The following is a 25522-nucleotide window of genomic DNA, read 5'->3' as shown; positions in this document are numbered from 1 at the left end:
GAGAGATCTGTAGCCATGCTGGTTTCTTCTTGGATTTCTTAATTTTCTTTCTCAGCAGTATTGCGCTGGTCTGGGCTTTTATGATCATATTTTTCAGTGTTTCCCAAGATTCTTGAGTTGTTTTCCCCTTTAGGATTTTCATCCAAGGAATCTTTTCCAAGTTCTCCCTGAGTTTATTAAAATCAGCTCATTTAAAATCTAAGACTCTGGTATCATTTTGTTCTACTGCTTATGTTTGCATTATGTTGAATTCTAGTATGACATGGTCACTCTCACCCAGGGTTCCTGCAGTTTCAGCTCCCTCTATCACTTCTTCTCTGATTGTAAGTACAGAGTATGTTTTGATTATGTTTATAAATTATTCCCTTTACAATTCTGTTTACTGCACAAGGAAGAGAAATGCATAGAGAAAAGGTATATGTCTATACACCCTACCATAAAAACACAACTTAGATACTGTAGCTGTGGAAACAACTTGGACCACAGCCAGTTAAATGAAGGTGGTGAAACACATTATTTTAAACAAATCATTTACAACTACTAGTCTTAAAACCTGTTAATGAAAGTTGAACAAATGTTTTGCTATTGAGTTTTTAAAACTTAACACCTGTTGCTGTCCACACTGTTTAATTGATTATAATAGATTAAAGAATGTTAAGTTCGGGAAGTAACGAGGCTGGAGACCAGGGTAGTGACAACAGCTCTTTAATATATGGTGAACCCAGCAACCAGGCTGGGGAAAAACCTCTCCTTATATACAGTCTAACCGGCGGCTTCAACCAATCAGCAACGTGCTTGTTTCCCGCCAAAATATTTAAAGATACATTACACTCCTTCCCTCCCAGAAAACACTTTACCCCTATTTACATGGTATTTACATATTATTTTTCAACGTAATCACGCAAATAGGCTGGGCGTCTCCTGACTCTTTTGGACCTGCGCAGTTCATTCCCTGGGAGTGGGTCGAGCTGACCGGAGGGGCTGTTTGCTCCTCTCAGCTCCTCCTCTAGGCCATCCGGCCCTGGATTATTTGCAGAGTCGTCCCTGCTGTTTTCTAATGGAACCTGTTGGCGTCGCTGGACCTCCCGGAACTCAGATAAGTCCTGCGACTTTCCCGGGTTTGAGTCAGCTGTGGATTCAAACATTGTATAGTCAGGGCCTGTTTCGTCTAGATCGGATTGTTCGGCTATGCGTTTTCGTATTTGGTCTATGTGGCGCCTCCATACTCGGCCGTCCCTTAACTCCACCAAGTATGATTTTGGACCTGTTATGTTTAAGATTTGTCCTGCTACCCAGATTGGGCCTTCACCATAGTTGTGTGCCCACACTTGGTCGCCTATTTCCATCCCTCTAGTTTTTCCAAGTCCCCCCTTGTACTCCTCCGGTGTATAGTTTGGATTTAACCGGTCTAGTGGGCACCTGAGTTTTCGGCCCATTAATAATTCTGCTGGGCTTCTGCCGGTTGTGACACAGGGGGTTCTGTGTTGGACGGCCAGGAAAACATCGATCTTTGTTTGCCAGTCGCCTGGCTTGATTCTGGAGAATGCCTCTTTTGCGCTCCGGACGAAACGCTCTGCAAGGCCATTCGTCGCAGGGTGGAAAGGCGCCGAGAGGGCATGTCGGATGCCCTCTTCTGCCAAGTATTCCTCAAATTGGGTTGCCGTGAATTGCGGGCCATTATCGGAAACTAGTGTGTCGGGCAACCCATGGGTTACAAATAGGTGCCTGAGAACTGAGATCACGGCCTCGGCTGTCATGGATCTCATGAGAATGATTTCCAGCCATTTGGAGTAGGCATCGACTACTACCAGGAAGGTTTGGCCGTGGAAGGGGCCGGCAAAATCAATGTGGATTCTCGACCAGGGCCCTTGGGGTCTCTCCCATTCCCGAACCGGGGCCGTTGGGGGTAGCGGTCTGGACTCTTGGCAGGCCTGGCATTTCCCTACCCTTTCAGCAATTTCCGAGTCCATTAAGGGCCACCACACATAGCTTCTCGCTAGACCCTTCATCCTTACGATCCCTGGGTGACCCTCGTGGAGGAGATCCAACACCCTTTTCCTCAATTTCTCTGGGATCACCACTCGATCCCCCCATAGCAGGCACCCCCCTTGAGCCGAAAGTTCCCCACGTTTCTTTACAAACTCTTTAAAACGCTCGCCCGGCGCAGCGGGCCACCCTCTTTGTACCCAACCAAGTACAGTTCTCAAAATAATGTCCCGGTATGTCGCCCTAGCCACCTCCTTAGACGTGACTGGGCCAGAGTCCAGGGAGTCTATTAATAGTACGGGCGTCCCCGGAGTGGGGTCCTCGATCGCCCCTGGTAGTGGGCATCTGCTTAATGCGTCCGCATGTCCCAATTCTTTTCCTGGGCGATGCCGCAGGTTGTAGGAGTAGGCGGCCAAAAAGATAGTCCATCGGGTCAATCGGGGCGAAAGTGCCACAGGCGTTGGGCGGTCGCCAGCCAGTAACCCTAACAATGGTCTATGGTCTGTGACAATTTCAAAGTTTCTACCAAAAACATATTCGTGAAACTTTTTTACCCCTGACACTATAGCTAGAGCTTCCTTATCTAACTGACTATAGTTCCTCTCTGTCGAGGACATCGTTCTGGAGTAGAAGGCTATTGGGGCTTCTGTGCCATTTGGAAGCCTGTGGCTGAGCACAGCCCCCACTCCATAAGGGGAAGCATCGCAAACTAATACCAATGGCATTGTGCTATGATACTGAATTAGTAAGCTATCGCTCGAGAGTAGGTTTTTTACTGCTTCGAAAGCCCTAGCTTCCGTCTTTCCCCAAGACCAAGCAGTATTCTTTCCCAGTAACTTATGTAGCGGCTCGGCGACGGTTGCCTTATTTTTCAAAAAGACCGCGTAAAAGTTCACTAGACCCAGGAATGCCTGTAGCTCTGTTTTGTTTTTGGGCGCTGGAGCCTTTCTTATTGCCTTGACCTTGCTCTCAGTGGGGTGGATTCCTTCCTTGTCTATTCTGTAACCCAAGAACTCTACGGATTCTACCCCTATTTGGCATTTGTTTACTTTAACCTTTAGACCGGCTGACCGGAATATGCCCAGAACTTTTCTCAATCGTTCCCCCAATTCTTCTAAATTTTCGGCTGATACCAATACATCATCGAAATAGGGGACTACCCCCGGGAGCCCTTGCAGAAGTCGCTCCATTAAATTTTGAAATAGACCAGGAGCCACACTCACCCCAAACTGTAACCGGGTACACTTGAAAGCACCTCTGTGAGTCACAATTGTCTGGGCTTCGGCTGTGTCGGCGTCTACGGGCAGTTGTTGATAGGCTTGGGCCAAATCTAATTTGGCAAAAACGTGCCCTTGCCCTAGCGAGTGCAGCAAGTGTTGCACCACGGGGACCGGGTAGGCGCTTTTTTGCAAGGCTTTGTTTAACGTTGCCTTGTAATCAGCGCATATTCTAATTGACCCATCTGGTTTCACTGGGGTGACGATTGGCGTCTCCCACTTTGCATGATCGACTGGCACCAGTATCCCCTGACTGATGAGCTTGTCTATCTCCCTGTCGATCTTGGGTTTAAGGGCAAAAGGGACCCTCCTTGCTTTTAACCGTATGGGGGCTACCTGGGGGTCTAAATTAAAGGAAATAGGGGTTCCCTTGTACTTGCCCAGGCAGTCCTTGAACACATCTTCGAATTCGTCCATGAGTGTGTCTTTTAGGTTAAAGTCACTTCTGTAGATGCCAGTCACTCCCATGCCCAATGCACGGAACCAGTCCAGTCCCAACAAACTTGGCAGGGTCCCCTCGACTATCGTGATGGGCAGGGTCTTCTTGTGTAGTCCGTACTCGACGCGGACGGAGGTGGTCCCTCGAACAGGGATGCGATTCCCTTGGTAGTTGTGAACTCGTAGCCGCTGTGTTTGCAGTTTGCGTTTGGCGATTCTCGGCAAAGCTCTCGCAAAAGTGTCCCAGGACTAGAAGTGTCCACTTCTAGTCGGCACGGCACTCCTTCGATTTTCGGTTTAGTGAAGATTTTCTTCTCGACGCGGGTTGCTGCACGGCCTATGATCACGGTCGTTCGATTTGAATTCGCGCCCTTTTTGTTTTGACCAATCGCGGGTCGCCTTGCCGATCCCACGCTCTGATTGGTTGGTTTGAATTTTCGGCGGGAAGGTTGGGGTGCTCGACAGACTTGAGCCAGGTGCCCCTTCTTCTCGCACCGCCGACATGTAGCGTCCTTGAACTTGCAGCGTTGACGCTGGTGTTGCCCTCCGCAACTTCCGCATTCATCCCGGTCTTCTTTGCCCCTTCTCTCGGTGAGGCAAACTCCTTCCTCATCCTTGCCGTCTGATTCGGTCTGGATTTCTTCGTTGTGGACCGGGGTTGATTTCGCCGCTGCTGGCGTGAGTGGCTTTGTAGGGTTTCCGCGCTTGGGTGGACATCTCATGAGCTCTGGCTTCGCCCAGAGCGTTTGCCAGCGTTAGATTGCTTTTTGATAGCAGCCGCCCGCAAACGAATGTCTCTGACCCCACGGATGAGTTGCTCTAACAGCTCCTCATCCAAGTCTCGTACCCACAGTCCTTGGAGGCTTTTCGCAGGGCGGCCATGTAATCGCTGATGGATTCGCCTCTTGCTGTCTGGCGCCTCCAAATTCAAAACGCCGTGCGTATTTGGACGGTGTTGGCGCGAAATGGGTCTTCAATAGATTTTGCAGAGTTTGCCACGATACCGATTGTACGGCGTTGGCTCTGCCAGGGCTTCCGCGATGTCGATGACCTCGGGACCACAGTGGCTCAGGAAATATGCCCTTTGCGGTTGTCTGGAACTCCTTGCAGTTCGTTTGCCTCTAGGAAGCTTTCAAACGGGTCATGTCGTTCCCCATTTCTCCTGGCTGGGTCAAACGGCGGCGGAGTGTAGCTGGCCATCTCCGCGTTTCTGCCCTGAGTTTGCTGGGTTCGGTTCTTCCGTGCGTTCAGCCCGTTCCTGGTGCTCTTTAGCCTCGAGATCCCACCTTCGTCGCCAGTGTTAAGTTCGGGAAGTAACGAGGCTGGAGACCAGGGTAGTGACAACAGCTCTTTAATATATGGTGAACCCAGCAACCAGGCTGGGGAAAAACCTCTCCTTATATACAGTCTAACCGGCGGCTTCAACCAATCAGCAACGTGCTTGTTTCCCGCCAAAATATTTAAAGATACATTACAAAGAATATGTAAATAAAAGCATTGCCAGGAAAGGGTAATAGTATCTTCAGTGGTTAATATTGTATCTACTCACAATTTTGGTATGTGTAACCTTATTGCTAGATAGGCTGATAACCGTAGAAAGAAATGAGTTGCTTTAACATAGCTGTCATTCATGACCGTACTATAATAGATATTTTGGACACATAGTGGCTTTGGACCTTTTTTTAGTGCAGTTTTTCTATATTGTGTTTCCCAAAACTCTCAGAATGGCAAGCTGCATAAACAGGCAGGTATAAAAATAGACTAGCATTATAATATTTACAATTGTGTTGTAAATGTTGTACCTTGATGAACGTATCTTTTCTTTTATGTACACTGAGAGCATATGCACCAAGACAAATTCCTTGTGTGTCCAATCACACTTGGCCAATAAAAAATTCTATTCTATTCTATTCTAATATAGCAATAGCACTTAGATTTCACAGTGCTTTATACTACTTCACAGTGCTTTACAGCCCTCTCTAAGCAGTTTACAGAGTCAGCATATTGCCCTAACAATCTGGGTCCTCATTTTTCCGACCTTAGAAGGATGGAAGGCTGAGTCAGCCTTGACCTGGTAAGACTCCAACTGCCAAACTGCAGTCAGCAGCAGACAGCAGAAGTAGCCTGCAGTACTGCATTCTAACCACTGCGCTACCAGGGCTCAGTATATGGATTTGTGCAATAATTTGATAGAATTTGGCAACTTGATACTTGGTCCTAAAATGGTATTGCTATACTATAGCAGCTGGTTTAGCATCAGCTCCAGGCAGACTTCCCAAATGATCGTATGAAGCAAATAAGGAGTCTTAAAGAAAAAAGCTTGAATAGCTGTGTTTATATATTTCCTATACTTTTATGTTACACAAAATGCAAGTTTTATGTATGTGTGTGTGTGTACATTCAGTACAGAACTATTAAAATATATAGAAAATGTATTTTGGGCATCAGAAGAAAATTTTTCATTCAGCTTTGAAAAAGCCCTGTAGTTTGTTTTAAAAATCTTCGTTTTTGGAGGTTGTTTCATACATTTACTTTGTAATGTTGTTTTATACATTTACTTTGTAATTTATAAATATATTTTATGAATCAACCAAATGTTTGATTATACATTGTTTTGTGTTAAATTATTTTATATTTCTATTGTGACATGCATGTAGACAACTATTATGGAATAATATAAATCAGACAAAAATATATGATTCTACAGTATCAAGACAATATTCCTTGTATTTTCAACAGGATAAATGAAACACATCAGAAACAAGTTTTATATTTGAGTGTCTTAATAGGTGTGGTTTTTTTTTGAAAAGTTTTTTTTATTTTTTTAAAAGAAAAAACCACATATAGATCTTTGTTGAACAAAATATCGGTCAGGTACATAATTAAACATATTTCAAATTTTACCCCTCATTGTATTGTTTATCCAATATTTTCCCTTCCCCTCTTCAAATTTTTATTATAGCCCATTTCTATCAAAACATCTATTCCACCCCTTTATCCTGAATAGCATTTAATCAAATCTAGTTCCCACATTTTTTGTTCCCTTTCTTGCCCCTCCCTTCTTCATTGAACAAAATACAGCCATATTTATCCCTAATATTATCAAAGACCAGTGACAAAAAGAAATAAAAACAAGGTAATATCTATAAAAATCTCTCCTGTCTTAAATCTCACCTTAATTAAAAGGTCTCCCATCACTTATTTGTTTCAAAATTTGTTTCAAAAAGTATTAAAATAATAAATAAAAAGAGCAAAATAAAAAGGAACAAACATTATCCCATTTCTCACATAGTTCCGTGTTCATATTCAAATATTCTATTGGAAGTTTTATCTCAAAGTATTTCAATTTCACTAGATGTGCTTATAATCTGCATATTTTCTTAACTTATTAAATTCCTTGTTTGCCCAAGTGTCTTAATAATTTTGAAGTAGTTGCATATACTGATATTTCTGTTGAAGAAAAAATACATTAAATTACTATAGGTAGTAAAATCTATGCAGATAAACATATAAAACTAATTTAATGAGTGAAATCAGATATATCTTTTGAATATAATTTTATATATAAAATTGCAAAAAAATTGTGTGGGAAGTTTTTACAAAGTCTGTCAAAGCTGATGCCCATCAGATAGGTTGAGACTCTTCAGTCTCTCAGTGTAGTCCTTCATTTTGACTTATGTATCTAAGATTTTTGAATACAGTTATATTTATGTAGCATGGCTTTTCCTATTTAGTCAAAGAAAAGAGGTCTGAGTGTTGAAGAGAAGAGAACTCGAATGATGGAAATCTTTTTTGAAACAGTAAGTAATATTTGTTGTTGCTTTCTATTACTTTGGATTTTTTAAAAAGAAATTGAGAGTCTGATTTGAAAATACAGTGTTGCCAAAAAGACTGGTTAAAGGTCCTTGCTATATACTAATGGTTGTAGTCACTTCCATGATGCCTAAGAGTAATTTATTATGTAAATTCAAATGGAAAAATGATCATGTCAAAAAGGCATACAAATTTTAGACACTGTGATATAATGAACTCTTCTTAAATTCTACTCTCAGTCTGACAGCTGACCTTTGATAAATTGCTTTATAATGTAAAACATTCCAGATATTCTAAGAAATGTATATAGTGTTTTATATATTTTATCTTAATTTGAGGGAAACTATTTTAGTAGATAAAAAGACTTTGATGAATTAGGAACCTATAATTATTAAACTAATGTTAGTGTACTTGCAACGTGAATGGTGGAGCAAGGAAGATGCATACATGAATAAATAGCTCTTTAATCTGGAATATTATCATATTTTTATGTGTAGAGCTCTGAGTCATATATTTCAATGCTATAAAGAAGAATATTTTTCATGTTAATATATTAGTTTTCTTTGTACTTTATTTTGAATTGCATGTGAAATTAAAACTATTTGGCTGTAGAGGGCTGAACAAAAGAATTTTATTTGATTTAATGCTTTCTAAATTTAAAAATGAGCCAAACTAAATGTTCTTATTTTCACAGATATTTGTTTATTATTATCTACTTTGGGTGGTTTTTAAAGATATTCCTTTACATGATCCTGCAGCAACAGTTCCATCTAATTTTATATCTGAAAAGGATAATTCTAGAACAGATGCAAAACATACATTATCAGTTATTGATGTCACTGTCTAAAAATGTTAGAAGAAATGAAGAAGAAATACAGAAACTAGTATTTACTAAATATCAGGATGCAATTACTTTAGTAGCAGAGAAATGCATGTGTCTTTTGAGGAAATGCAAGTGATCTGATGGTTTTTTCATACTTATCAGAAAATGTCTTCTAATACTCTGGTTAAATTATTTTTAACATAATTTTTCTTCTTTTCTTCTTGTAATGCATTTAATGAGAGAATTTAGTGAATTCAGTAATGTTTCTGTCCTTTGCTATAATAGGGCACATTACAAAACAAACTGTTTTCTTCTCACTTTTTTGGTATCAGAAAGATGTATTCCAGTTAAAGGATATTGAGAAAATTGCTTCAAAAGAAAAAGGAATAAGTGAGTACCTAGACTTGATTGTTTCTAACCTTGAGTCCTAATTCCATTTGAAGGGTTTTTGTTTTTTCCAAAGACATCATGTTCTTACTCTCACAGAAGTCTGAAAATTGGATCTAACTGGGTTTGGTAGTTTAATTTAATATTCATCCTATTTTCTCCATAAGAACAATCTGTGGGCTGAAAGAGAGTAACTGGCCCAAAGTCACTTTCATGTTTAAGGTGGGACTAGAACTTACAGTCTCTCAGTTTCTAGACTGGTGCTGTTACCGCTAGACCAAACTGGCTCTATGTAAGGCATTATTATAATTAGTTGTACAGTCAGCCAGGTGTTTAAACTCAATTTGGCATTTTTAACCACCAATCAAGTTCCCAAGGACCTGGGATAGGCAGATTTTTATTTTTTTTTGATGGTGTTAAAGATATCGTCTCAGGATGCAAGCTGTTCCAAGTAAAGCTGCCTTTTTTAACTGACTGATTATGATTTTGTCAGCGCTGATGATGTTCAAATGGTGCTCCAGATGTTTTGGGATTGCATCCAAGGCACCTATTACTAGTCACACTCTCTTTACTGCTACTTTTTTTTTTTTTTTGCCATATAGTCATTCTACTTCTATTTGCAGGTGTTTATAGTTTGTGATTTTCTCCAGTTCTTCCTCTTCTATTCTTCTATCTCCAGGTACTTCTGCATTCACTATCCACACTAATTTTTACTGTATATACACAATAATGTAAATTACACCTGCCAGTTCTTTAGCTGATGCTAGCCTTCATTCATATCACGTTTGTCTCAAGAACCTAGGATGTTACGTTTTGGCATAATATATCTGTGAACCCAAGCAGTGGGACCTTTTGTAATTCACAGATAGAAATTTTGTCATTGTGTAGATTTTCTAAGTGCTGTCCAAGATTTTTTGGTATGACACAAGTTTGCCATTAACCACTTTATCGGTTTATGCCATAATCTCTACACTTTTCAGATCTTTAAAAATATTATTATTCTGCCTTTTATATATTTATATAAAACTCAAGTGTGTGAAATTACCTCACACTCTGGCTTCCTATTTTCCATATAACAACAACCCTGTGAGGTAGATTGAACTGAGAGAGTACAAAGTCACTCCTGGCTTTCATATGTAAAAGAAGCCTAGAATTCACAGTCTCTTGGTTTCTAGACCAGCACCTTAAGCACTACATCAAACACTCTCTTTATGTATTCTATGCACTATGAATTCATGATGTTTTCATGCTGCATATTTTACATAATGTTTGACAGGACGACACATTTATACAATTACAAAGACCTGAAATGCTTTCAAAATTCATTAGGGAATCCTACTTAATGGTAACATAGGAACAGGTAATAAATTAGATGAGATTAACTACTTCAACTGATTGTATAAATTCTATATATACTATATTGTGTGTGTGTGTGTGTGTGTGTGTGTGTGTGTGTTTGTTTGTGTGTGCTTGTATACTCTATATATAGATCAAGTGGATAATGGAAAAGCAAAATTTATTCACTGTAAGGGACCATAAAGGAGTTCCAGTTTCCTCTAGAAATTCTCCATTAGGAGTATAATGGAGAATTTCTAGAGGAAACTGGAACTCCTTTATGGTCCCTTACATTTAATAGATTTGACTTTACCTTAATTCAGATAAATAAATTTAGGGTAAAATTGATATTTCTATGAGACATAATAACTTACAAAAATTACTATTGTTTGTGGAATGCATAATATATTGTGTGTGTGTGTATATATATGTATGTATGCATGTAAGTAAATGTTTAGGTTGTAACTACAAAACATAACCCCTAACCTGTTTCCTTGCTAGATTGACAAGTCAATTCAGTTATGTAATCTCTGCGTTCAGTATAGACAACAGACAGCATTGCCATTTACTTATTCTGCAGATTGTATATAATATTTGAGCTAAGTTACCTAATATGTATATTTTTTTGGACTAATTTCATAAATCTGACTTAAATTTTCAGTGTGCAGATTCATTTCTTCTTGATTTGACTTCATATATTAAAAAGTGTTCTGATCTTAAGAGATGGGAAAGATAGCTCCCAGGGAAAATCAACTAGTTCAGGGGAATACATCATGTTAGATACATTAATGGGAAAAGTGATTTAAAACCAATGTTTTTTCAGAGTTCCTTTAGAAAAATAATAATGGACTGGGAAGAATTTGAAATTCTTCTGGATCTATGCTGAAGTATCTTCTTGATATTTATTCTATGTACTGACAGAATTGAAATTGCCCCACTGGTATCCTGTTGTTCTGTTACAAATCTAGTTTCTTACAAGAAAAAGCTATGTAAATTAATATTTTTTGCTATTTTTTCGTGGCAGTGATTTTAAAGGAACTCTCTGTGTTGGGCTGCTATACACATAAGTAAGCCTAATTTGCCATCTGCTAGTTTATGGTAATTTGCAAAGGACTTGTTGAAAAATTCTCAAAGGACATTCTGAATCTTTATTATTCTCTCTGATGTTTTAATGAATAATAGTTTTCCCTAATCTATATAAGTTTTCAAAATAATAATTATGATTATTTCTTCGACAGCGACTATGTCAGTGAAGGATATCTTACAAAGCTTAGTTGATGATGGTATGGTAGACACTGACAGGATTGGAACATCAAATTATTTTTGGGCCTTTCCAAGTAAAGCATTGCACACAAGAAAATCTAAACTGGAGGAACTGCAGAATCAGGTAATTCTATATGCATCCTATTATGCAAATACAGTGATCACTAAATAACAATCTATTTCAAAAATAAGTATTTTCTCATTTAACTTAGTTGTGCTGTATCTTCATTATGTTTAAGAATTTTTTCTATTTTAAGTATTTTACTATTTGTATTATTCGAACTTACTAGTGTTTTTCTCAAATATTTAGAGTTAGTAATGCTGAGTTTTTTATTGGTTTTGAGTCATATATATATATATATATGCTAGGGACTAAATTTTAGATATTTGTCAAAGCTGTTCATTTAATAGTAGGCAAAAGGCACATTAATTACTTTGTAACTGTAATGTTTGGAAGGTTTTAAATTTGGTTTACACATTTTACATATCTGATTTATTTATTTTTAAATTTATTTATTTATATACTGCCCATCTTGCTGTCTATCACTTAATTCCAAAAGTCTTCGCTATAGTGTAATAGTGTAGTTACCTATGGCTTTTGGATCTTTATATCCATTGCCATAGTTAGCAATAAAGGAATGGTTCCTTTTCAAAAGTTGTGCCCTAGAGGATGAGGATGAGATTGTTTACATTTAAATTGGTCATCTTCACTGAAAGGATTCTTAAAGCAACATACAGGTAATCCTCGAGTTACAATCATAATAGATCCTGCCCATTGCATTTGAAAATTGGGATGGTGTTGAATGAACCAGCTCACTTAAGGTGTCTCTGCTCTCTCCAGTGCACTTGCTAAATGAATGTGCAGGTGTTATAAGTGGAATATGGGGTGCCTCGGGTGTACAGGTACAAGCAACGTGCCTCCAGTCTCCCAAGGCCTCCCACCCACACACTGAGATACCCCATGCTCCGGATGCTGCCTCTTGAGATCTCACAGCCAGTTGGAACTCCTCTGCACCGCACACCCATCCCTCCCCCGTCAACAATCACGTACCTTTCAAAGCTCTCCAGATATCAAGATGTCGGGGAACAGAAGGATTATCTCAAACTTAAATTTTTCCCAAGCTTCTAAGAGTGCCATTAATAAGGTTGAGATACAGTTCTGCTACTTGTTTACATTTGTGGTAATTTGTAATACTGTAGAAATGCAAATGCAGATAGTCTTCAACTTCTGAACTTTCAAAGTTATGACAGACACCTTCCCCAAAAGCTACTATAACCTGGTTTAAAAAATTACAGCCACTGCATCATTCTCCTTTAATGACTGACTGCAGGGATAATGCAGTATCCTCACACACCCCTGCCGTTGTCCCTGCAGCCATTCATCCATCAAGGGAGCTCAGGCCAGCTGCAGTGCACATGAAGCAGCTGCAGTTTGCAGGCCTCCAACTTCCTTACCACTCGGCTACTCAGGGACTTGCAGGACGCAACCTGTGCCAGTCTCTAAATACATCAATGGGCCTAGCTAGCCAAGAACATCTTGGCATGGCGGGGCAGGTAAAAGGCCTAAACCTCTCAAGAGTGGAGGAGGAGTGAGGAGGCCTGTACATCAGTGGATCAAGCCTGCAACAAGTTTCTTTTTTTTTTTTGTTTGTTTACATTTATACCCCGCCCTTCTCCGAAGACTCAGGGCGGCTTACAATGTATAGGGCAATAGTCTCATTCTATTTGTATATATTTACAAAGTCAACTTATTGCCCCCCCAACAATCTGGGTCCTCATTTTACCTACCTTATAAAGGATGGAAGGCTGAGTCAACCTTGGGCCAGGCTCGAACCTGCAGTAATTGCAGGCTTTGTGTTCTTAATAACAGGCCTTACCAGGCAGAGCTAAACCGGCCCTTTCCATGTGCTAGTGGGTTTTACTAGCTAAGGCCTTCCAGGAGCAGTGGGGCAGAGAAAAGGCTCACATGCCAGTCATTCTAGTCAGTCAGGCCTCCTGACCTGCAGCAGGTTTCTGCACACTGGTGGGTGTCAGGCCTCCAAAAGCCTCCCCTGTGCACTCCTGCACACAGTTGCTTAATGACTCATGCAGTCACTTAACGACCACAGTAGAAATAAATGTGGTTGCAGTTGTTGAGCAAGGTGATCACATGGGTGTCTCACATAATATCCCTAACAATTTACAAAAATCCTTTTTTAAATTGGAGTTGTAAGTGAAGCACTACCTTTATTACAATTGCAATTGCCACCTTGAGTTATTCGTAACAATAACAAAGGTGGGATAAAAAAAATTTTAATAAAATGCAGCTGTGCTTTTTTTTCTCTTTTCTCAAGATTGATAGCAATGTAGTGGAAGCAATTATGTGTCATTTCATAACCAAATTTTTGAGGATCTTAAAACAACTATACAGAAACTTCTATTAACATACACACATATATACAAATAGATTAGCATAAACAGTAAAGGTGTGAAAAACATGGTAAACAGGCAAGGGTGAAAAAAAACATAATGTTTGGAAAATTTTAAAGGTGTTTTTCATGTAATTTAAGATGAAAATTATATGCTAGTTAATAAATAGCATAATCCTTTCTGACATGTACAGTATTTGAGACAGAAATGGAAATACAGGTAACCCTTGATTTATGATTACAATTGGGACCAGAATTTCTGTCACTAAGCAATGTAATATAAAGCATGACCTCATGTGACTGTGTTGCTTAGCAAAGGCAGTCTCAGCATCCCCCATTGCCAGTATTAACCAAATTCCACTGGTCATTAGCAAGGACCCACCCAATCTAAGCCATTTAGGAATTGGTCCCTCCTAGCCCCAACTTTTGTTTCTTCCAGGCTAAGGAACTGTCTCACGTTCTGTTCCCGCCCCCCACACGCATACAACTGCCTGTTCCCTCCCATCTCTGCCCTTTTGGCTGCCCTGCATCCTGTTTTGTAGGATGTCCCAAAATCACATAATTCTGGAACTCCTTGCCACACTGCAGCTCAGGGGCTTCTTGGCAGGCCATGGCTTTGATGCTGCAAAAAGCCCATAAGCTTTTGTGCAGCATGGCCCAAGCAAACAAAGCAGCACAAAGCCACAGCTACCCTGGGAATCCAGAGCTGCCCCAGCCCAGTGTCAGCTGCAAGCAGCCTCACAACCCTCCATTCCAAGCCCCCTGTTGCCTTCCACTTCACCCAGCTCCCCTCCCCAGCTGACCTTGTTCTATCTTGCACTATCTTCTTGCTCCTGCTGCCAAGTATGCCCAGCCTGGCTCTTTGTGAGGCAGCTGCTGGCCACATGAGGCCATCTTACCCATGTCTCATGAAGAAATTGCTATGCACAATCTGGGAAAGAAAGTCTTGTGTGGCCAGCAGCTGTCTCCCGAAGAACCAGGCTGGACATGCTTGGTCAGCAATGGGAGCAAGAAAACTGCAAATGTCAGCTGTGGCAGTAGGGACTGCAAAGTGTAGGGGGCCCAAAATTCAAAATGGGAGGGGAGATAGGGAAGTGGGGGTAGTTGAATCTCCCCTGCAGTCCTAAGTGCAGAAGGAGCTGCCAAGCTCTTGAATTTTAACAGTTTGACTATGGAGGTGTTACAGGGGCCATAATTATGGGGATTGGTCGTAAATCCATTCACTACTGCTGTAATAATTGAATAAATGGCCCTAAGTCTGTTGGGACTATCTGTTGCAGATTTAAGGTGTGTGTGTGTGTGTGTGTATCTCAATCTGCAAACAAAGTATGTGTAAATAAACCCTTGACAAACTCCAATATAGTAATTGAACTAGACCAAGAGTCCCCAATCTCTGGGCTGCTGCCCACTAGTGGGCTCTGAGCTGTTTGCAGCTGGTTGGGGAACTGAGGTAGAGGATACAAAATTTTCAGCTCTATTATCTTTTTACACAGAAAATGGAAATCCCATGCTTCTTTCACCAAATAATATTATAATCCAAGCAGAACAATTTGGCTTGGTTCTGCTGTGACATTCATTATGTTTCCATTGGTCTTTCAGAATATGATGAGCCACACCCATAATAGTTTGGACTAGCAGCAGCAGCAGTCTCTTTGGGCTTGTGTAATTTAACTTATTTTGAGTAAAATTTGCATGCCAACTGTGTAGTGGATTGTGCTCTTGGAGATACTTGATCATTTGATGATTGTATTGACCATAAGAATAATTCTTATGCAAGAATGATTGCAGATGTTTAGTAATGTGTGACCTTTCCCCTTACCAAGTACTCTAATAAGACATTTGAACTGAGCAAGTTTTAATAGCTTTATTTTGTTTCTGTCACCATATTAAAAAATGTGTTAGCCTCTTCCAGTCTGAAAGTGATTTGGCTCTAGTATCTTTTTACTGGCAGGCAGGTATCTTCCACACCTTATTATAATTTTATTGAACATTAAGATAATTAATACAAACTAAAAAATAGAAAAAACATGAAGAATTTAAATATAGAAATATGCAGTCTCATTTGATGACTACATTGTTTGTAAACACAGGCTCCTGCATACATATGCACACTCACACTACACCAATGTTCCCCAACCTGCGGCCTCTGACCCGGCGCAGATCCCAACCGGCTCCTTGGTTCTCCGAGGAGCTGAGGGGGATGAAACGCCGGAGAAGACGCCTAGAGAGCTCCTGGAGGTCTAGCCATTTAGAGGCTGATCGGACACTAGTTAGGTCCTATACTAGGACCTACCTAGTGGCACTGAGGGAAGCGAGGCGTTGCTACGCCTCCTCCCTCATTGCGTCGGCAGATAACCGCCCAGCCGCCCTTTTTCGGGTGACCCGTTCCCTCCTTCACCAGGGGGAGCGGGATGACCCGTTGCAGGGACGTGCTGAGGAGTTTAACGGTTATCTATACGATAAAATCGTTCAGCTTCGAGACGGTCTAGACCAAAATTGCGGCGATTCAGATGAGGCGTCTGAGGGTGGTCTTGGTGACATTTTCTGGGATGAGTTTGACCCTGTGGCTCCCGAGGACATGGACAGGTTGTTGGGTAGGCTGAATGCCTGCGTGTTTACTGGACCCGTGCCCTCCTGGCTGGTGCTGGCCACTCAGGAGGTGACACGAGGCTGGCTCCAGGCGATTCTGAGTGCCTCCTTGTTGGAGGAGTCTTTCCGGCCGCCTTGAAAGAGGCGGTGGTGAGGCCCTCCTCAAGAAGCCCTCCTGGACCCGGCTGTCTTAGGTAATTATCGTCCGGTCTCCAACCCGCCGCGAAGGTTGTAGAGAGTATGGTGGCATATCAGTTTCTGCACCTGGATGAAACTGTCTATCTAGACCCGTTCAGTCCGGTTTCCGGCCCGGCTACAGCACGGAGACGGCTTTGGTCGCGTTGGTGGATGATCTCTGGAGGGTCAGGGATAGGGGTTGTACCTCCATCCTGGTCCTATTAGACCTCTCAGCGGCTTTCGATACCATCCACCTTGGTATCCTGCTGCGCCGGTTGGAGGTATTGGGAGTGGGAGGCACCGTTTATCGGTGGTTCTCCTCCTATCTCTCCGACCGTCGCAGACGGTATTGACAGGGGCAGAGGTCGGCCCCGAGGCGCCTCACTTGTGGGTGCCGCAGGGTCGATTCTCTCGCCTTCTGTTCAACATCTATATGAAGCCGCTGGGTGAGATCATCAGTGGCTTCGTGTGAGGTACCAGCTGTACGCTGATGACACCCAGCTGTACTTTTCCACGGGCCACCCCAATGAAGCTATCAGTGCTGTCCCGGTGTTTGGAAGCCGACGGGTCTGGATGGGGAGAAACAGGCTCAAGCTCAATCCTTCCAAGACAGAGTGGCTGTGGATGCGGCATCCCGGTACAGTCAGCTGAGTCCTCGGCTGACTGTTGGGGCGAGTCACTGGCCCCGATGGAGAGGGTGCGCAATCTGGGCGTTCTCCTGGATGAGCGGCTGTCTTTTGAAGACCATTTGACGGCCGTCTCCAGGAGAGCTTTCCACCAGGTTCGCCGGTGCGCCAGTTGCGCCTTTCTAGACCGGGATGCCTTATGCACGGTCACTCACGCCTCGTGACGTCTCGCCTGGATTACTGCAATGCTCTCTACATGGGGCTCCCTTGAGGGGCATCCGGAGGCTTCAGTTGGTCCAGAACGCGGCTGCGGGTGATGGAGCCCTCGGGGCTCCCGTGTTACACCTATCCTGTGCAGTCTGCACTGGCTACCTGTGGCCTTCCGGGTGCGCCTCAAGGTGTTGGTGGCAATCTTTTAAGCGCTCCATGGCATTAGGCCGGGCTATTTACAGGACCGCCTACTGCTACCAAAAACCTCTCACCGACCGTGCGCTCTCACAGAGAGGGACTCCTCAGGGTGCCGTCAGCTAGGCAGTGCCGTCTGGCGACACCCAGGGGAAGGGCCTTCTCTGTGGGGGCTCCCACCCTCTGGAACGAACTCCCTCCAGGACTTCGTCAACTTCCGGACCTCCGAACCTTTCGTCACGAGCTTAAAACGCACTTATTCATCTGCGCGGGACTGGATTAGATTTTAAAGTTATTGGTTTTAAGGGGTTTTTTATTATTTATATTGTTTTTAAATTGGGCAATAGAATAAGTTTTTTAATTGTTGTTTTTAATCTGTATTTATATGTATTTTAACTGCCTGTGAACCGCCCTGAGTCCTTAGGGAGATAGGGCGGTATATAAATTTGAAAAATAAATAAATAAATAATAAATAAATAAATAAACCTTTCCAGGTTCGCGGCCTGGCATGGGGTGGGGGAGGGATGGTTTTGTGTCAGGGGCAGGTGTGTGCGCACACACAGATTCATTTCTGTGAGTGGCAGGTTCAGGCAGCCCAGTTGCAAATAGGCCACAGCCGGTAGTGGGCGGTGGCCCACAGGTTGGGAACCCCTGCACTCTACTACGCTACACTAACATTTTTTGAGGGTTTGATCGGTGTTACAGTTTGATGAACATGGGAATGTGAGAGAAAGCCTTGGAGTGTCAGGTTCAATAATCTTAATATCCAGAAAGCTGATTAGGTTGCCTTATCAAAACTGAAACTTATGCAAATAAAATGGAATGTTGTTCTGCTGAGCTGCTAGTAGAGGAAGCTTCTTTATTGCCATTTTGTGGTACCTTTGCGTGGTTAAGTAATGAATTTACCATGCAAGGGCTTGAAGCACCATTAATAACTTCATGAAACAGAGACCTGAGAATGTACAGTAGTTTTTATGAATGCTACTTATCTTAGAGAAATAAAAGTTGGACAACCAGATGCAAAGTTGTATTTGGATATTACATGGATAACTTTAAAAATGTTTGCAAATATACTTTTTCTGTCTACTGAGTTGCTTTGCTGCCCTGCTCCTCTTAATACAATATAAAGGAACAGTTTTTCCTTTATAAAAAACACCAATATTATGATTATTTTTTTACCACATGCAATTACCAACTAATAAGTATTTCTTCTGCCATCTAGTTAATTGAATGTTTCTCATGGTCGTTGAATTTATTATTTTTTATTGGCAGAGCAGTGCTAGCGTACATGACCTTCATAATAGACAAGTGCTTTTCTAGTGACATTTATTTCATTGCTACTCTATGCTGGGAGGAATTCACCTGTGCTATAAGAATCCTGGCCACATTCCCTTTGTTAGAGGCCAGGAATTCTTGGTTCCCTGATGGGAAGGGAAGAACTTAGAACGTTTAAAGGTTAATATAGATTACATAAAGGCTACTCAGAACATGAACAGTTTGATTTGCAGGGACAGTACAGCTGCCGTTTCAGTGAAAACTGATAAAGTGTAGAGAATAAGAAGCAGTCATAAATAAGATCAGAGGAAGGAATGCTAGGATGACAGAAATATTTTGAGCAAGTAATATAGAAATGAACAGGAGCACTCTAAGATTCAGATATGAATAAAACAGCTACATTTGTGTTGATTACACAGATATAAGAAGGAAGAATGCTTTGTTTAACTCCAAAATGAAATGGAGCCAAAGAAAAAGTGGAATATTAGCGATAGTAAAACAATGAATGTAAGAATCTTTTTTTAAAATATGCTGAGTTTATATTTCAAAAGGTAATTTTACCTATGCAATTTACTATGAATCAGATATTGCTAGTTTCATTGATAATATGTACTCCTGGCTAGTTCATTGCACTAGTCTGAAGTACATATGATTAAATTACATCTGGCACTGTAGACATTAAAGCATCACTGCCTACAGTGCTATCTTTAATGTTATCAAATATGAAAATAATCTCTAGTGTTATCAAATATGAAAATAATAAAACAAAGTTTTAAAGCAGAAATAATACCAGGCAATAAGATATCGATATTCCTACTTAAGATAATGTAAAATTTTTGGGATACATGAAATATTTTGGGATCACATGAAATATTTTGAATAGAAATATTGTGATTTTTTTTAACATTTTATTTTTTTAAGATTAGTGCCCTGAATCTAAGAATTAACTGCCCCCTGATTAAATATTTGCTGTTAAGATTTTGGTAAAGGCTAGCCTACCCTAACAAAATTCTAGGGCATTGTAACTGGTTCATGTTCTCAAGTCTATATAATAAATTTGCTATACTTATAGTACTAGCAGCATGGTACAGTGGTTGATATGCTGAACTGGGGGAGGAGGGCAGTGGTAGATTTCAAATTTTTTTACTACCGGTTCTGTGGGCGTGGCTTGGTGGGCGTGGCATGGCTTGGTGGGCATGGCAGGGGAAGGATACTGTAAAATGTCCATTCCCACCCCACTCCAGGGGAAGGATACTGCAAAATCTCCATTTCCTCCCAATCAGTTGGAACTTGGGAGGCAGAGAATAGATGGGGGCGGGGCCAATCAGAATTTTTACTACTGGTTCTCTGAACTACTCAAAATTTACGCTACCGGTTCTCCAGAACTGGTCAGAACCTGCTGAAACCCACCTCTGGAGGAGGGGATGGAAGCCAGCTGGAGGCTCTGGGCCAATCACTTCTTTCCACCCTAATCAGAGTTAGACTATGTATCAGGCCAGCCGATAAAAAAAGCTTCTTTGTTATTTCACACATAGATAGTTTTGCTATAATAACTAGGTAAGAACAATGCAAAAACAAGCAGACACTACAACCATGAAGGATCAAAGTAAAAAGGTGCTAGAATTTTCTGTTGCAGTGCGATAGTAAGAAGCTTACCAAAGATCAGTTGATTTGCTCAACTGCCATTTTATTGCTATTTCTTCTATGTATCTTTCATACATTTTTGATCTAGTCACTTCTATTAGGTAGTAAGCAGAAGGTCACACTTTTCAAATTTAATCATTATTAGGAATGCCCTACTTTGATTATAGAAGAATTGTCTGATTTTAAATGATGAATATTATGTCTAACTTTCCTTTTGAGATTGAAATATAAGTCATATGTTGGACAGAATTCAGCTTGCCAGATGCTGAGAGGAAGAATGACTTGTTTTCCACATCGGCCCAGTTTGTAACTTTTCGAGAATTCTTGTAAGTGTGTATTAGGGAACATTTATAAACTATGCATGCAGGGCTTTTATGAAATGGAAAATGTGTCCTGTTTTAAACCTGAAACAAAACATATCAGGTTTCAAAAGTTTTGCCAAATGATTCCATAAGAGCTGTGTTCTGGCAGTACCCAGAAGACTTTGGAATGACTTTATTGATTTTGGTTAACTCTTGAAACTATTCTGCTGAGTGCCCCTGCCATTCTGCCATTCTGTAAATCAATACTAGGCTAGGGAGCAGTTTGGGAGGAATTCAATATTTCCCAGCAAGGTCTACTTCTTGTTGTTAACAATGGGAAAAATTAATTTTTATCAAAATCACTGTGGAAGGGAGAATTAAAGCCAGTCCAGCAATTTCTAAGCTTCGCTAATCTCTGAAAATAAATAAGCAGGGATAAACCTGATTAGTACTTGAATAAGAAACTACCAGGATTTCCTAGGATTTGTGCCCAAGACTGATAAGTTGAAAAAAGATCCTAAAAGAAGACAGTGGCAATCCATTTCTATAACACAACACAACAATATTTATATAATAGTATAATCAAGTTCAACTCAATAGAGACATTTTCTTCCTGCATAGCAATTCTGATCTAAATTTCAAGATGGTCAACAAGAAGAAAAAAAATATTTTTAAAGCTGTAAATCTCATAATAAAAATAAAGATTGTTAAATCAACATGTTACCCAGGATGTGTCACTTTATGAAGGGAAAATTCATATTTGCTAAGAACTATCCCACCTCCCTATATTGAGATTGCTTAAAATGTAAGAGCGTTTTATTCTCGGCCCCCATATAAATTTATCCAAGGATGTGAAAAATACATGTGAAATGTAAACTGTATGTATAATTGTACATGCAATGTATACATAATGAGAGATTGTAACATTTACATATAGTAGAGAATAGATGTATATTTAAAAATCAGTATATATGTATGGTCAAATTCTAGTTTCCCATTTATATTTAAACTGATCTTCACTACAATTGATACATTTTAATAATTTTCACTACATTAGCATGTAAGCAACAGTTTCCTATAAGATATAATAAAGTGTTATTTATTATTTTTTAATTTCCTCTTGAAGTAGTTCGGATAAGTAAAATAAAAATAAGAGACGGTAAAACCAGGTCTATCTTCTGGTTTATAAAGACAAGAAATATAAAGAAAGGGCCATAAAAAAGGAAAATAGGAAAATTGTTTCTTTAAAAATCTATGATGAAGATATGAATATAAGTGGTATTAATATCTAATTTATGCTTTCCCCATTTTCGTTTCATAATATTCTTGCTTGAATAATTCCTGCCTTTCAGTTGCCCGATGCAAGGCTTACTATTCAGTAGGAGCGAAATGCTCTGTCTAGCAAAGCAGGGGAAACAATCCCAGTGGAATTATCCCGCTATTGGCCAAATTTAAAGGACTGGATCAGGGTACTTTATGTCCCTTGCTATGAAATAGAAAGTACATTCTCTCAGCTGTCCTATCCCAGTGGTTAATTTATGAGGATAATATAAATTCAGTAAATTTAAAGATAAGATAACCAAGATAACGTAACTGTTTTTACCTGCTATTTTTAAAAATGTATTGGCCATACATTTGGCCATACATTTGGCTTTGTCTTCCCATTCATCCATTCTGTTCTTCATTTGGTCTTTCTTGTAAGCCAGTTTAGCCTCTCCAGTAGCCAGTAAGCCTTCCTGGCGGTATACTAGCTTCAAAACATCTTTTTCACTGTTCTTTAGGTATTCTTGCAATGCTCTTTTTTCTTTTTCTTCATCAACTGAGGACATCACAATATTCCACGGCTACCTATTTTCCTTGGTAGGTAGAGTCTATCTATGTCTCTGTGAGGATGCAGGACATGATTCATTGTCATTATTTTTCTGGTCTTATCCAGGGCTTTAAATTCTGTTTAGTCCAGTTCACTATTCCAACTGCGTATCTAATGGCTATTATTATCATCATCATCATCATCATCATCATCATCATCATTCTGTTGCTTTGCATGTACACTGAGTGCTTCTATACCAGAGACAAATTCCTTGTGCATCTAAACATACCTGGCCACATAAGATAGTCAAACTTCATCATGCTTATGCAGGATTATTATTTTTTGCAGGATTTTTTTTTCCATAGTTGAAAAAGCTCACAAATTTCAGGAATTATTCTGGGAAATTTATGAGTGTACCATGTTTCCCGGAAAATACAACCTACCCTGAAAACAGGCCCTAGCCCAATTTTCACACCTAATATAAGCCCTACCCCCCCCATAAGCCCTAGTTAGGCCCCACCCACCATCTGGTTGTACAAAGTGGGGCGAGGCGCAGATGTAAAAATCAAGCTAGGGCGGGGGTGTGGGGTTGGAGGTACCCCACGCGCTCCGCACCCACTTATCTTAGGACTGCTACAGCCAGGCCTCCCATACCCCAATATCTGTCATGCTACTGCCCTGCTTGTGTCTGTTTGCAGTCAAATACCTTAAGGCTCATCGCACTGGTAGAACCGCTCTCAGAAGGACACTGCGAGGCTTGCTGCGCTGGTGGAGCTGCTCTCGGAAGGACATGGCAATCCTCGTCACGCTAATGAAGCTGCTCACATGCACAACGGCCCAATACACCACACAGCGTCCTGCCGGCAAGACAAGACTCAAGGCATCCTTCCACGTCAAAAAAATAAGAGCTCCCCGAAAATAAACCTGAATGCTTATTTTGAGGCCCAAAAGAAAATAAGGCCGGGTCTTATTTTCAGGGAAACATTGTTTAACGTTTAGTTTTATTACTTTGGTTAAGGCTATATTTTCACTACTGTTACTAAATAAATAACATTACTAAAATCAATTGAATTTTATGAAATACAGCAACATTTGTAGCTTTTTACCTTAAAATAAATAAGGGGGTTCAGGATGTACCTGTATGTAAAATTATGCATTATCAAAGCAAGTGAAAGTGGTTATCATGCTAGGTATGCTTACAATCCTAAAATCTTGAGCACAAAGATTAAGGAAGAACTTTGCATAATGCAAATTTGTGTGAATTTCATAGGAACCAACTTGGGGCGGTTTAAAAGGAGAGCAATATTTTCATATGCCAAAGCAGAATGTTATGCATACTACTGGTTGTTGGAGAACATTAGTAAAAAAAATGGCAACACCCTCAGGTTTTATTTATGGTTTACCAGAAATGCCTAATAGAATAATTATGTAAAAATGCTGATCTTTTACTGGCTATCTTATATCCTATTAAAGTGATCGTAAATATTTAGTCATCAGTTCCAGATAAGTCAATTTGTATAGTAATTCAGAAAGATTTGCTAAACTAAGCAATACTATCAGTTGAAAGAGATTTTTGTTTAAAATGTTAAAATGCTGGAATGTAGAAGGCTGAGATCCAAGATTAATTTTTCATCTTTGCTGCAAAAACGAAAGAGTTGCTGTATAAAGCTATTGTGTACAAAAATACCTTTTGAGAGCCTTTTCCATACATGGAGCCTATCCATGCAATGTGGATAGAGTAGATTCTACAATTTACTTGTCAGTGAATCAACAAAACAGAATATAGTTTATATGGTATGCTGTGGACCATTCTAAGTTTTAGCTGGAAATCCGATCATAAAAATTGCTATATTAGCAAACATTTCAGAGACATTAAAAATAGAGTAACTCATCCAATATGCCAGTGATGGCGAACCTTTTCGGCACCAAGTGGCCAAACTGAAACATGTGTGCATGTGTGTGCGCCGGCGCACCAGCCCTGAAAAACGGCCTGGTTTTTTTGCCATTTTCCGGGTCGTTTTTTGGGCCGTTTTCGAGCCGTTTTTTGGGCTATTTTCTGGCACTCCGGAAATGCGCGCTGGAAAAAGGAAGAGCAGCTACTGATGGCACGCATACCCACAGAGAGGGCTCTGCACGCCACCTCTGGCATTCGTACCATAGGTTTGCCATCACGGCAATAGGCTTATGTACTTACAAATATTAAAAAAACTTACTGATTATTGATATTCTTAAGAAGTTCAGAACATATAAAATATTCAGATTATAGTGCTTTATTATATTCATGCAGAGTTTATATCTTTTCAAACTTTTAAAAATGCTTTTTGTAAGCTTATCAGCAGCTGCTGTCATCTACAAAGTTAAGATTAATTCATGGAAATTTGAGAGATATTAAGTTGAAAAGCAATGAACTCTTGTGACATCTTAAAGTAGCACTTCCCAAATTTCATTGCATTTTTTTTATAAGTAGTTCTTTTTACTACTTATCAGAATGTCCTTATTTAAATGCCCCTGTGGTTTGTGTATTATTACCATTTTACTCAATTTTAGGTAATTTACCCAGGTTTGAGAAGAGTTGTCTTAAAACCTAACAAGGAATGATAAGGCACTGAGTGTGTTCTGTTGCTGTAAATTAAACTAATTCTCTCTGGAAAGCCATGTGATAAATTTAATACGCATACACTACGCCACCTATGTTTTAGGTACGTAACGTTTGTATACACACATATCAATGTTTCTTTACAAATATCTTGCATTTTTGTCATTCAATGTGCAAATTCAGGATTATCTCAGCAACACTAGAACTGGAAACTGGTGAAAATAGCCATCCAAAGATATAAACTGATAAATACATTTATCACAATCACTCATGGCCTTAGTCATTTTTCAGCTGTTGTACTACAAGGTACTGTACATAGGAAGTCACAAATGATCCAGAATGCAGTCATGTGCACTGTTCTAGGTGTC

The 25522-nt window shown here is 40.3% G+C and overlaps 1 protein-coding gene across 3 annotated transcripts in view; it reads left to right on the top strand.

The window, feature by feature from the left end:
• MND1 (meiotic nuclear divisions 1) overlaps positions 1-25522 on the top strand; it is a 50946-nt gene that overhangs the window by 5752 nt on the left and 19672 nt on the right. For all 3 annotated transcript variants that reach the window (XM_058193631.1, XM_058193633.1, XM_058193632.1), the window contains exons 2-4: positions 7436-7501; positions 8670-8727; positions 11298-11446. In XM_058193631.1, coding sequence (XP_058049614.1) covers positions 7436-7501; positions 8670-8727; positions 11298-11446 — 273 coding nt within the window. The remainder of the gene's footprint in view (positions 1-7435; positions 7502-8669; positions 8728-11297; positions 11447-25522) is intronic.

This window comes from Ahaetulla prasina, chromosome 8, assembly GCF_028640845.1.
Source record: "Ahaetulla prasina isolate Xishuangbanna chromosome 8, ASM2864084v1, whole genome shotgun sequence".
Classification (NCBI taxonomy): Eukaryota; Metazoa; Chordata; class Lepidosauria; order Squamata; family Colubridae; genus Ahaetulla; species Ahaetulla prasina.
This window is presented reverse-complemented; position numbering and strand designations above follow the sequence as displayed.